Genomic DNA, 14,435 nt, shown 5'->3' on the forward strand with positions numbered 1-14,435 from the left:
GGGGGGAGGAGAGGAAATGAACTGCTAAGACTGTCTAAGAAGACAATGTCGGTGTCTGTACTGGTTTTTGCTGGGATCTCATCAATTTACCAATTAAATTATTGTATTGGACTCAGATAAAGTTTGAGATTTCAATTATGAAACATTTACTGTTTTGTGGTTTTGAGTGTTGTCAATGATTCCCAACATTTTGGTAAATTTGTGATTTCTCATATTGGTTCATTTGAATAATCTTGAGAAGCCTGTTTGGGAATCATTGAGCTGCATTGTGAATAACTGGGCTTTTACTTATTTATACCAGGTGACAGACCAAACTGCATCGTTCTTGGTTGAATCATCACCTCTCAGCCTGTTTTAGCTAAAATTGAGCATTATAACCTTCATGAAAAGATTTATTGCAGGACTGTTGGACTAAACTTCATTAGTTCCCAGCTGCCAACTCTTCGACCACTGTTGGCTTCTGTAATGGTGCCATCCCTTCATTGTTGCTAGAAGATTTGTGACATAACCAGAAACCTTTGTACAGTGCAATTTACCGGCCCCTGAAAAAGCTAGAAAGGTGCTGAAGAAGGCTGAAATGGATGTAACTTGTGTCCATTTAGATTTGGGCAATCAGTTCTCAGAATCAGGCAGTGTTCCCCACCCTAAGGCTCTCAGTGTGGGACAAAGAGCTGGGGTAAGAGGAAAGGTTTTATTCTCACATGAGTATCATTTAGTTATTTATCTCATTACTTTCTTCCTCTTCATGACAACCAGACTTACAGTTTTCTTATTGTTCTTGTTTGGTTGCGCAGTACTGCAAACGGACCTCCCAGTCTCGCCAGGGAAATGTTTGTGAGTCCAGCTTTGCACACTGCAACATCGCCACCACGCCATCCAACAGGTCCAGAAGCGCAGTAAAGCATCACAGGTATGACATTTATTTACACACACATATAGCTACGGGTGTAAAGCTACACTAAAGATGCAGCCACCCCCTCTGTTCACTGCAGGAACTGTAATAATGCAGATTATAGCAACAATAGGCAACTTCAGTGTCCTTTCCTATAATCAGCAGGGACGCAGTGAAGAGAGAAATTGAATTATCCACATTACAGTGCAGCCAAAGCTAATTGCTGATTTACGGAAGAATGATAGTAATTATAATTAAAGCTATAAACATGTTAATAAGCATATCTATAACAGTCATGAACAGAGAGGAGATGGGACAGAGATAAAATGGGAAGCACATGTGCAGAGATTTATGAGCCAGCACAGAGGTGTAAATTCCACTAAGCTTTTTTCACACTGCTCAGTGATGTGTTAGAGCGGGCTGAGCTTTGGCATGTTCATCAGCAGCAGCACTCTCCAACACACACCAGCGCCTGCCTCAGACAGGGTTAAATTCACATCGTTGCCAAGACTGGAATTTCTGCTACAATACACACGAACAAACACACTCAGAGCCAAGACGAGGGAGCTCCTGCAAACTGGGTTTGTCTCATCACAGCATCTGTTGCTGTTCTGTTTCTGTCGTTTGTAGGAATTCTTGCTGTAATTTATTCAGTGATTAATATATTAACCTCTGCCCTGGTTATGTATTTCTAAGTGTGAGAGAAAGAGGGAAAAACGTGATTTGGGATTTCGCATGAAACAAAACCTTTTGTAAACTTCTGCTGACCCAGGGGGAAAGGAGGAAACTGCACACATAATGCTTTTTTGATATTGTTCCCTTTCATCACTGTTCAGCTGCAAACACTTGCACCTGAGAGCCTCTCAGTACACCCATGGTTCCGGACTTCTTACCACTAAGCAACTCCTCCAGAGCAGCTTGAGGTTAATCACCTTTTTTCCAGCGGATCCGGGCAGTAGTTGAGAGGGGATTTTCCCAAACAAACCAGAAATGCATTCAGTCCACTGCTCTGACCTGCTCCTCAAACTCCAGCAAAGTTTCTTGCCTCCTTTTCTCCCAGTTTCGTTTTCTCTGAGTGATGAACTGAGTTGATCAGCATTACCACCTACAAACTCCATCATTATTGAGCTATAAGGTCTATTTATTTGCACATCAGCCTGCACAGAGACTTAGACACTATTGTGAGGACCGTGAATGTGTTCAGATATCACTGTGTAAACTTACCATTGGTAATTTTATGGTATTGGTAATAATTTGTTTACAAGTCTTTATGTAAAACTCTAACAGTATTAAGAGCTTCTAGTTTTATGGCTAAGAAGTTCATCTGAAGAGGCAAATCTATCCTTTAACAGCATGAATGAGGGCTCAGAGACAGAACACTGTAAGGTTTCAGCAAAATTAAACCTAACATCAAAATACAGCAGCATAAAGAGAACATTTGGTGCTTCAGTAAAGTACATCCACATATTTCTCCAAAATCTCTTTTGATAATGGACAAACACGGTGCATGTTTGAGTTTATTACAGCTGATTCCTGTCTGAACCACAAATTAGCAATTTTCTTGACTAATCTCAGGTTGTTTTAATGACACTATTTGTGCTGAGCATGTAGTTCCTTCCCTGCCACATGAGCATCACCAGGAAATTATTTGCCTGAAATGACAATTTCCCAGACATATTTTATAAAGTTCTGTTTGACAGAGCCTTTAGACAGATGCCTCTCACATCAGCCATGTGCAGGTTCTGTATTTGTATTTCCTTCACCTGCTACTCCCTCCTTTACTTACCTCTGCCCTCCCCTCCCACCTGCACACCTGCTGCTCATTGTCTCATCACTGTCTCAGTACATATACCAGCCCTGTCCCCATAGCTGTTCTCCAGATTGTTAGTAACCTGCATTGCTGTTTTTTCTGTCTGTATCTCACCTAGTTTGACTTCCTGAACTCAGCTTATTGACTTTTTCCCATCTGTTTCCTGACTCTTGCTTTTGAGTGCAGCCTTCTCTGTCAGAGATGTCTCCATGGTCATGTACTGATACAGACTTTGATCTATAAATGTTCACAGACCCCAGTTCTTAACTGACCCATGGAAAACCTGCCTGAGACTGATGTGCATGAATTAATACTAAAAGAGAGAACCCAGCCCCAAAACAGTTAAACCCAACCTAAATACAGCAGTGGATAATGAGACCTGATCCGAACTGTGGTTCCATTACCTCCACAGAAAACAGCAGATTCTGTCTGTATGAAGTCAAACAGTAACTCCTGCATTATCCTTGACTTTTTCTCTTAAAAGTGGGTCCTTGTCTCATAGCCCAGATCAGAGAACCAGAGCAGCCCATTGGTCAGCTCCACGCAGAACCCCACCCATACCCAGAGGAAGGCTAAATCCTATTGGAGGATCCAAGTATTCAGGCCACGCCTACCAACACCTTCAGGAAGTAGATTCAGCTGAGAAAGAGTCTGAAGTGCAGCAAAGGTGAGGAGAATGAGCTGGCCTGGATCACTGTTAATTTCAATACTTTTTTCTTCATTTTCCGTTCACTGCAAAACATTTTGGAAAGAAACCAAATCTCCCCTCAAGACCTTTTGTATACATTGATTTATCAATACTATTGTGTGATGCAGAGTAAAATGTATTGTTTTCACAGGCGGTTGTTTATTGGTGTAATTACAGCTTAAGGATCTGGAGTATTGAAAGGTTTTATCCTCACAAGCTTTTTCTTTCTGTCTCCTCTTTGCTGTATCCTCCATGTGCTGTGTCATTTCAGTCAAAGCTCAAAAATACAGACCAGACACGGACAAAGCTTAGGATTTCATTTCAACAGTGGCTATTTCAAAAGACAGCCCTGTTTCTGTTTTTAAAACCTCCTTTACTCAGCCTTTGTTTTCCAATCTGCTGAGCAAAGATAAAATATGGTCACGTTGTGTTGTGGTCTGCAGTACCATGGCACAAGTTCAAAGAAGACACTTCACCCAGTGCTTATGCTTTTAAGAGCATGATACAGGCCCCTCTCTCTTAATAATGTGTAAGCTGAGTTCTGCTTCTCAGCTCTTTAGTGCCACAGCTTAACAGTCAGACCAGCACATGAATCGCAGCATTTACATGTTGCTCAATAGTGTAACACTTCTCAGGTAAACCTCATGCAAACCAGGCAAGGAAATGCAAATGTTAGGGTTAGGGTTAGTGAAATGTTAGTGAAAGTAATTAGCGAAAAATGTATTCAGCATGAAAGGTGTTGTTTTATCAAATTTTCTTTATGGGTCATGAGTCATTGCTTTACCCACCTGGACTTGCAGGCCTTACTTCAGGCATTCAGGTCCCAGTGGTCTTGGCTCAGGGTAAAACTCAACACATGACCTACATTCATATTAACAGAAAGACAAAGAGGAGATAGACACCAGTGGGCAAAGATCTATTCACTATGCACATACTAAACACACATGCAGTAAGTAGACTCAGCTGGATGCACAAGGGGAAAACATCATCTCAGCCGTTTGCGCTCCGAGCGCTTAATTCGCTTTTGTTTGAATCTTTATGTAAGCAGAATATTTCACACTTCGTTCCTTCTGTGAATGTCACTACTGAGGGGCACTCACACTGTTTTAGTGTCCTCTCCTCAGCACAAGAGCTCACAAGTGAATTGCCCCTCTGGTCAAGTGTCATCCGGTCTACTGGAATCCAGCCCCAAGTAACTGTCTGATCAGGGGAAGTGCCCCCTGGTTGGTCCAAGTGCCGTTTTGATCAGCCAGCTTATTCTTGGTCTTCCAGGTGTTGTAGGTTTAACCAAACTGTTTTCTTGTCGGTCCAAAGGTCCTGTGGCCATGCCAAATTAGCCAAAGTGTCCACTAGTGTCCTCTGATCAAGACGGCCCAGTTGAACCTCTAGTCAACCAGAAGCATCAGTAGTGGCTCACGTGTGTTGGCTCAAGCTACTTCAGTTGGTCCCTGTGTTGCTGCTCAAGAATGTGTGCTCAGGTTGACTCAGGTGGTCATCTCAAACCCTGCATGGCCCAAAGGTTTTCAAGGCTCTTCTTATCTGCCCAAATGCTGCTCTGCTTCAGCCCCTCTTTTAATTTTGTATTTTTCTGCCCCAGAACATCTGTTCACGCCTCTGCATCAAATCAAAATGCCTTCCACAAAAAAAAGAAAAAAACATGCACACACTCTGCATCAAAATCAAACGTAGCTTGGGCCGTACAAAATGAACAGGTTGTGCAAAAAGGCAGGAGGTGAAGCCACTAGCTCTCTCATGCAAATGCTCATTCAGTCAGCCACACATTTACACACCCACTCACACACACACACACTCAAACTGGCTAAGTCACTGACTTACACACACCCGATCACTCACCTACTCACTCATTCACTCCCAAGTATAAGAGTTCCTGTAACGCCGAAGGACAGAGAGAACGGGATCCCCGTCCCATGGCGTGGCAGTCTGGGTTGCCATGGAGACATTTGACCATGGCTGCATAGAGAGAGGTGCAGAGACAGAAATAGAGAGACAAGCAGTTTGAATCTATTCTGACACAGATGGAAAAGGTTCAAAATATAGGGAAAGAGAAAAGTGCAGCAGTGGAGTAAAAGGATGTGATAGAGGAGTGTGCAGATAGAATATGACAGTTAGAAAATGCTTTAAAGAAAGGTTGCCCAGTCTCTTCTGTGCCTCTTAGAGAAGCCGAGTGTTATCTCAACAAAATGGCTGACAGGGAGACAGAATGTCCTGTGTTGTTACTACTATTTTAAGATAAAGCTGTCTCCAAAATGGCTGACAGAGAGACTGCACGCATTTTTGTATTTTTGTCCATGCTTTGCAGTATTTTTTAGGAGCATGCCAGTTTCTGTCTTCTCAACTTTAAGATACAAAGCCTCCAGTCAGACAGACTCGGCTTCTGTATGTGTCTGTGCGTAGGCGTGCACACCTACATATATGTGGAAATGGTCATGTGTTGCTTCTCTGGAGCATTTCTCAGGATTAAAAGGTAACTTCATCACATTAGGACTTTAGCAACAAACAGGTATATTAAGAAATTATCTGGAGGGGAATGGATCAATGAAAATGACTGTTAACCACTTGTACATGTAATGAGCTCTTGTAAAAGACAAAAGACCGGTCACTTATCTCACCTCACTTGCCCACAATCTCTGTCATATCCCTCAAGCTGCTCCTGCATTGCTCCAGGGTCTATATTTGAACTCTTTTCTTCATAGACTTTTGCAATCTGATTGTGTTTCAACACATCAAAAGAGAGATTTGTCTCTGAATGTTATCTTGGGAATTAGCACCATCCTCTTATCACACATGGGATCCTCTCTGTTGGCCTGCTAAATCTCCGCTGTGGTTTTCAGAGAGGGTTTCATGTCTGTGAAAAATACCGCAGGGATAAAATAAAGAACATGGTTTCCTTTGAGTCTGAGAAATCACCTTAATGGAGAGTGTAAATGTGTGTGTGTGTGTGTGTGTGTGTGTGTGTGTGTGTGTGTGTGTGTGTGTGTGTGTGTGTGTTTGATGAGGATATTACAAAAGAGAGGGACCCCAAGTTGCATTTTCACATGGTCAGAAAACCCACTGCAGAGTATTATGATTCAGATAACGAGGCGCTGCTCTGGAATGACACCAAAAAAAGGGATTGTCTGGACTAAAGGGAGTTTGGTCTATGCTCAGATACAGAAATTTGATGTTGCTCATCAGGACCCAAGGGTAGAAAACACCCACTTGTGTCAAAGCATTGTGTAGAGTGGAGGCTTACAAAAGTCAACCTAAATCAGCAAAAGCTATTGTCAGAAGGGGAAAAGTAAAATAGGTGACTAATATCTGTCTTAGGCAGTGGAGGGCCTTTGGCACTGGCATCTCTAAGACTCAGCAACTATGATCTGGAACTACAACGGTGTACACAGCAAGCGTAATATTGGAGGCAAATAATGAGACTGATCACTCAGTGGCATGGCTAAGATACCAGCTCCAGAATCAGCACCCTGGAAAGTGGCCATGGCACTCAGGAGAAACAAACAGAGGCATTCATAGTCTCAAAATGCACTTAGGTAATTGGTTTACTGTTCACTTTCTGCACCAACCAGATTTTCATCATGTCAACAATGGAGGGATAAAGGCTGAAATGGTCTCTTGAGGTAAATCTCTGCTCGAGAACCCAATTTTGTTAGTATCCTACTGTCCCTGACTAATCCACCATGAATATACTGTATATCACAGAAAGTAATCGTTGACACTGAACATTAAAGAAAAATCATCAATAAACATAATTCAACATATTTCAGAATCATTTAATAGTGACATTATTCTCTAAGGTTGGCATAAATGCATTTTTCTAATGAAGTTTTTAAAAGACTGCATGTGTATAAAACCTTCAGAGGAGGAAAGTGTCACCGTGAGGGCAGTGCATCTTGATTACTGGCATCTTTGCATACCAAAATAATAAGTCCACAATCAAACCAAGCTAAATGTAGACTTGGAGTTTCTGTAGGTCTAAAGGTTTCCACAGCTGGATGATAATATTTGCATATATTTCCACGACAAGCTAAGATGAGACACTTTTTGCACTGCATGGTTTTACTGCACTGCTGTCTAATGTAGATGGAAATGTAGTCTTTAATTAAGAACAACAGATGCAAAATATACAGTTTAATTCACTTCGATTAAGCACAAGAGAAGCTGACTAACAAGCCATGGGTAACAGACACATAACAGACAGCAATCAGAAACGGGTTAATAAGCTGATTTAAGATCAACAACAATGTGTGAACATAGTGAAGACTTGCTGAACAGGAAGGGCAGCACAGCAGGCAGATTGGCAGAAACATAACAGAGGGGAAGGAAACATCTAAAGAGAGGGAACAGCTGTGGGAGATGCAGGCACAGGTATGACTGACAGCAAGGTGAGGAGATGGAAACGTCTTTCTATTAGAGCTGTTATCTTGAATCAGCACAGTTACACAATCTGTGAGCAAGAGTGACTCAGAAAGGATTTTCAAACTAATTGAATGGTCATGACCTGAAACTAGAACAACGTTGTTTTTTTATCTAATTAATATACACATTTGTATGTGATTATCTCACCGTCCTTGACTGAAACATGCACCTTAAACTTTAAAACAGCACTCCTCATTTTCAACATACTTAGTCATTCAATCAATAGTATAAAACGTGAACTTGCTTTTACCTCTCTACTTATATAAGGGAGCTGAGGCTTTTGGAGTTTTTCTGTGTGTGCACAGACTCAGATATAAAGACATGAAAGAAAGATGTCAGACTCCTCTTCTTCCCTCTCAGCAGCTTCAGTTAGCCTGAGATGGCAAAGGGTGGAGAGCTGTCCCTCTGTGTATTCTGCCAGGGTTTCAGTGTGGGAGTTTGAAAAGGCGGTCAAGTTGAAATCACATTCAAAGACACAGTAACTTCTCTCTGTGAAGCGTTGAAGTTTTTCTCCATGTGAATAACCTTTGCTCCCTTTCTCTTTTTTTGTCTCTGTGTACTTTCCTTGTTCCTGTCTTCTCTAGTTGCCAGATGCAGGGAGAGAACCAGTGCAGTGACCCCAGACGAGATGCCTTCCTACATATGCAAACTCCTGTTTCCATGGAAACGACATTGCCATCGCCCTGGAGTGGACGCGTGGAGGTGCGTTCGGGCCTGTGCGCTCCATGTGAGCACAACAATCCAAATCCCACCACCCGCAGCCTGAAGAGACCCAGCCGCCGCCACAGTCACTCTCCACCTCCTCCGTTTCGCTCCTGCTCTATCCCCATCATCCCCTCTGTCCAGTGTCACCATGACAACGAGGTGTGTTGTATGCAAACCAATCTTAGCCCAACAACCACTGTCACCTGTGGAGCCACGCCCCGCAAAGATGTGAGGAGAGAAGAGAAGGCAACGCACACCGCTTTGTCATCTTCTTCCAGCTTATCTGCCACTGGTCAACAGCAGGATGAGGTGGCACTGCTCCTGGAGGAGGCACAGGAGCAGCTCAGGGCGTTGGCGTTGGCTCACAGGAAGCAGGAAGACGGTGGGATCAGCAGCAGCGGATCAACGGCTGTGCGGGTTGAAGTCAAAGAAACAGTTTGCTTCCTGAACCTTAACGGAGGAAGTGCTGGGGTCCTGAGCTGTAATGGACCCACGCAGACCCAGTTGCTCAGTCCCAGCCTATCACACAGAGACCTGGGCCACACCGGCCAATGAAAGGATGTGATTTAGGACATTCACTTTCAGTTTGACAGACTGGTGAAAAAAAATGTAATATCATGGAAATTGAGAAAATGTGCTGATGATATGCATACTGTATGGATCTAAGCATCCAAACACTTCTTGCGTGGCCGCCTTTACACCAACTGACAGTATGGAAAACGAGAAAAAAATATTTACATGCATTTATTTACAAATCAAGAGAAACACTTCTACTTAGACAAAAAGAAACCAAATAGTCTGTCAAATCCATGGTGTTTTTAATTGTAAAAATATATAAATATATATATATATAAATATATATGGATATAAATATATGGAATTCAAAAAGTGACCAAGTACAAAGTTGAAGAACACAGGAATGATGAAACTATTTTCTTTTTTCCGCTTTTTTGTACAAACTGTCACATTTTGGTTTTGGCTCAATTCAAAAGGAAGAATTTCTTTAACGTACGCCTCACGTCCACGGCTGTAAATCTGTTTCTGTGAGCCGGCACAGAATCCAAAACAGCCAACGAAGATCCGTTTGTCCCCCAGTCGCCTTTTCAAATTTCGTCTACCCAGCCAAGAATTACAGTACAGCCCTCTGTGGAAACTGAAAACAAAAAACCCCAGCTGTGTGTGTGTGTGGCTGTGTGTGTGTGGGTGTGTGCGTGTGTGTGTGTGCATGCTACGAGCGAAGAGGGAGAAGAAAAAAAAAAAACGGATGGTCAGATACGGGGGGCATATTGTTAAAGACAGCCCAGACGCTGACTCCCCTTTGGCCAGTGTTACAAACCAGTCTAGATTATTTTGGGGGTTTTTTGTTGCTAAAGAATATTGACCGATGCGCACACACTCACCTGTGCATTATCTTTTAGTTGATGAATGGACAGAAGGACAAAGAAAGGACGGAGGGCTACGTGGGGCCACAGAGCTCATTTGACCTTTTTTTGTTTTTTTTTAGTTTTTGTTTTCCATTCTTGGCTATTAATGAACAATGCTGCTTCATGGGGCTGATGGGAGGGAGAACCACATGGTTTGGGGATTGAAATAAATGTCTCTGTGTTGTATCCTCTGAATTGGAAGCTTTTGAATCTCTGTATGACGTTACAGCCAAATGTTTCTGGTGACAAAAATGTTGAAAAAAAAATGGTTGCAATTCTGGTAAAGATTTTTCAAAATAAGAGTTGTTTTGGGTGATTCCTTGGAATAATCCCTAACAGCAAACATGCATGCTGGATAACATCAGCCTGGTCTACACTGAGATACTGTACTTATCCTTCTGGCCTTTTTTCACACACTCTGGTCTCAAGTTAAAAAAATCTGGAATCAGTTTTCATAGTTACTTAATGTTTCCCATATTACCATAGTGGCAGTGATATTTGGTGCACAGTAGTTTCTGGAAGGATTGTGATTTCTACACATTGACATTTTAAAAACCCTCACTTAAATCCATACAACTTTAACTTTCTAAAACATGATTTAATTTCAGCAGCATCTTTTTTTTTGCAGCCACAGATTTGAAAAAGCAAAACATTTGCAAACGTTCCTTTTTTAATTATTCAACCACCATTTTCTTTCCTCCCTAGTCCCTTCCCATGCTCCATACCCCAGAAATAAATATCAAGAGTTGAACGTTTTTATTTTTAGTCAAGTGGACCAAAATGTTATCTTGTCAACTCCACATGGTCCTTTCTGTTGCTCTTTGCCGTGTATGTGATTGATGCTCTGATTCAATCATGCAACACAATATAATAAGTTCTTAATAATTGAGAATTCCCACTCTCAACCTTCACTTTCTGAATGTGTCACATCATGGTTGATGCTTGGGAACGTTCATCACTCACCTTGTTTTTTTATACACGGCTGAAATGCAAGGCACAGAGCTTTGTTTTCTTTCTTTCTTTCTGTCTCTTATCCTTTATCTGAAGGCTTGGTTGGCTATTAATCCCTGGAAAAACGTGTTTCTATTTAAAATTATTGAACCTCAACAGTTTTGGTTGTTACTGATGTCCATAAATTCCATAATGTCCTCACCAGTACAAACACTGGTGACTGTGACTGAGGTTGATGTGTGTCTGTGCACAGAGACGGAGCATCAAATGTGAATTTGTTTGACCAGCTGTAATCAGTGTATGAGCTTTTAACAGATAAAAGTCTGCAAGCATTGTTTGATTTGTTTTCTTATCTGAGATGAGTCCTAAAGCTAGAATCTTCATCAACTGTATGTTTTCACAACATTTACAAAATATTCTGAAAAAAAAGTCAAATTTAGAGTCACAGAGCAGAAATTTACACTTAGGCCAGGCCTGATGCCAGATTGTTCCCTTTAACTGACAGTCCTGTAAGGGTTATTACTGCACCTTAAGAAAACTGAAATTACTTTTGCAGGTCCTTCAGCACAATGTACATTCGCACATTGACAATTACACAACAGAGGACATGAAAATCTAATTTAATTCAGCCGTCTCTGCTCCTCACTCCGAATATGTATAAATGCATTTTACATGTGGCAGTAATTGAACATTGCTCACCACGTAATGTCATGTCATGCAGGTTTAACATTATCAGAAACAGCACAGGATGAGAAATGAAGGTGTGCATTCAATTTGGTAAACCACACTGGCTTCTCTTTTTGTAAGTCACAGATTCAGACAGCATATCTGCTTTTCTTCATTATCGTCACATCTTTATTTAAACTACTAGTTTTGTATGTGTGTAGGATAATTTTGTGCACGTGGAAGTATGTGCACAGTTTTATTTTTATTCTCAAATGAATTGTGAATTTATCAGTATTGAAATTCAGAATTAGAAATAATACAAAGATCCAGGGGAAAGCAAGACTTAAAAGGAGAAGACCCCCCCGTAGTTGAACTGTTTGTTTTTTACTAATGCCTAACCATCCACGTAGTTACCGTTACCTCTGTTCTTCTCTAAGACTGACAGTGTTAAGAGTGCAAGGCGGCCTGTGCACCATAAACCAATAGCAATAGCAACAAATTTAAATTACAGGATTTCTGATGCACCATTCATATGCATTATTTAGGAAGGTAGAACTAAAAATGTTTATAGCAAACAATATTTTATAATTTGAGCTTTCTGTTAGTTTACTTTGCTATAAACTGTGGTAATCATTTTGTTTTACAACAGGAAGACAACACAGCAACAATAGGTAGGTATGTGGGGAATTTTCTGCTTCTTTTTAAAACTCATGTAATTCTGGTTGAAGATCTGTAAAAAAAGAAAAAAGAGAGCAGAGACTGTTAAGTATGTACCAAAATCCATTCATGCACATTCCAGGAATGTGTGTGTGCATCCAGCGGTGTAAGTGTATGTGCAGGCATGCAGTTGTGCAGCTTCTAACCCTCTTCCAACCCCTGACTGCCTGCACTCTCATTTCATCCCTCTCTTCCCCAAACCAAAGGACCAATTCACAGCCTGCACTGCAGTTTAGCTGCTTCACTCAGATGGCAAAAAGTAAGGCAGTTAAGACCATCAGCCTACTGTCTGTGTGTGTATGTGCATGCGTGTGAAAGACTGATGGCAGGGAATAGAGGTTAGACCATCAGGCTAGACAGATAAGAGCTACAGCTTGATCCTCCAAAAGCGTCAGACTGCCAGGCCAGGCAACCCCATCAGACCTCATCTGAACTGTTCGCCAGTATAGTGTCGCTGAGCCCAGATACTATGAACATGGTGTGTGTGTGTGTGTGTGTGTGTGTGTGTGTGTGTGTGTGTGTTAGCCAAAGGGCTCGAGAGTAAGATGTGTTCTCAGTGTTGTGACCCTCTCTTCACACAAACCCCTGTAGCTTGGACAGCAACACATCTTGATAACACACACAAATAAAAGGCAATGATGCTTTGCTTTCAAAGGTGCTTTGAACTGAATCAAGTCAGATATTCAGATAGAGAGAGCGAGAGACAGAGTGGAGGGTGACAGCTGGCAGTGTGGCGGTAATTCAGGCAATTTCCATTTGAAAAAGCAGGAGTGTGAAAGGCTAATCCTTGGTACAGCTACTGGGCCTTTGGATGGGTAGTTCATATGCAAAAATGTGTGTATGTGGGTACATTCAGCCAAACTTGTCCACCAGAAGTAGTTTTCATCTTCTTTGACAAAACATTCCACTTCCTAATGTCCCCATGATGACTTAATCTTTTCAGTCATGAATGCTGAATGAACGAAAAGCTCAGTTTTCTGTCTCTGCAGTGGAGATGCTACTGCATAAATAAAACAGCAAAAAATATCAAGCAAAAACAAATAAAAACAACCAGATTCTAACACCCACAAATGTGCACGGCACACTAAGATCATTTAAGATGGACTTTCTCTATTTTCCTTTAATTTGCAGGTTAAATTTACTGGTGTCAGTGTCAGCCAGGAGTAAATCCATTTGCGTCTGCAGAGCCAGTAATCTTCACATGGTTTCAAGAACACAGCAGCCCAGAGTGGTTGTTGGGCAGACCGAGCACGCTTGTGTAATGTTTAAATGAGAGCATGTGTGTAACCTGTATAAACCTTTTTTCTTAGTCAGTTGATTGTCATTGTGCCCTTTTTTTAATACATAATCTAAAAACACAATTTTCACATTTTTGAAAATTTGCCTTACAAAATAAAATGCAGCCTTCAAGCAATGATAATTCTTTGACCTCTACAAAATAAAGTTAGTCAAGCTGATATAGGAATCACTTCAAGATCTAGTTTATGTCAGAAACACAGATTCATATATTAGGGACATTGCTGGAAGCTCATGTCAGAAGAACCAGACATTTTATGATCCAGTTCATCATGAACAGCAAGTGGCATGTGACAGACACTAATCAGTCAAAATTAAACAAGTAGTGCACCAGAATTTGCTCCTATATATCATATATACACCCCAGTTTTTTTTAGCTGTTGGTCTTCTTTCTTGACAAACTTCTACTCACATCAGTGGGTAAGAAATTTCAGTTAACATTTTTCAGTATAAATTATTCATACTCTTAAACTCATTTCTGAAAATATAGTATGCTTAAATCTTTTCCATCTCTAAAGTGTGTGGTTAGCCCTAATATCCCTACTTGATTTCAGTGAATCTCTTTTCAGTGTAATTCAGAAATTTAGATTGTTCTTAAATATGTCCTGCTTTTTCAGACCAAATGTGATCCATTAAAATAAAAACCTCAAAGTTCAAAATTAAGTTCTTTATTTTACACTCTCAACCTTCAGGTAGTCAATTTACAAAGCCAAAGGGCCCAATATTTCAAAAAAAATTTATTTATTTATTTAAAAATAGGTCACCTCTTTGTCATATATTGAAGACTATTACCAAAACATTAACTAAAAATTATGTCATATTTCTTTTCTCTGGTCCCCACCATGCAATTAATAA

At 40.9% G+C, this 14,435-nt stretch overlaps 1 protein-coding gene across 1 annotated transcript in view; it reads left to right on the plus strand.

The window, feature by feature from the left end:
* Positions 1 to 9,081, plus strand: part of nrg3a (neuregulin 3a) — a 270,644-nt gene extending 261,563 nt beyond the window's left edge. The window contains exons 8-10 of the mRNA XM_026309893.1: positions 795 to 910; positions 3,187 to 3,369; positions 8,406 to 9,081. Of these exons, the coding sequence (XP_026165678.1) occupies positions 795 to 910; positions 3,187 to 3,369; positions 8,406 to 9,081 (975 nt within the window). The remainder of the gene's footprint in view (positions 1 to 794; positions 911 to 3,186; positions 3,370 to 8,405) is intronic.
* The last annotated feature ends 5,354 nt before the right edge of the window (positions 9,082 to 14,435 follow it).

This window comes from Mastacembelus armatus, chromosome 15, assembly GCF_900324485.2.
Source record: "Mastacembelus armatus chromosome 15, fMasArm1.2, whole genome shotgun sequence".
In the NCBI taxonomy this organism is placed as follows: Eukaryota; Metazoa; Chordata; class Actinopteri; order Synbranchiformes; family Mastacembelidae; genus Mastacembelus; species Mastacembelus armatus.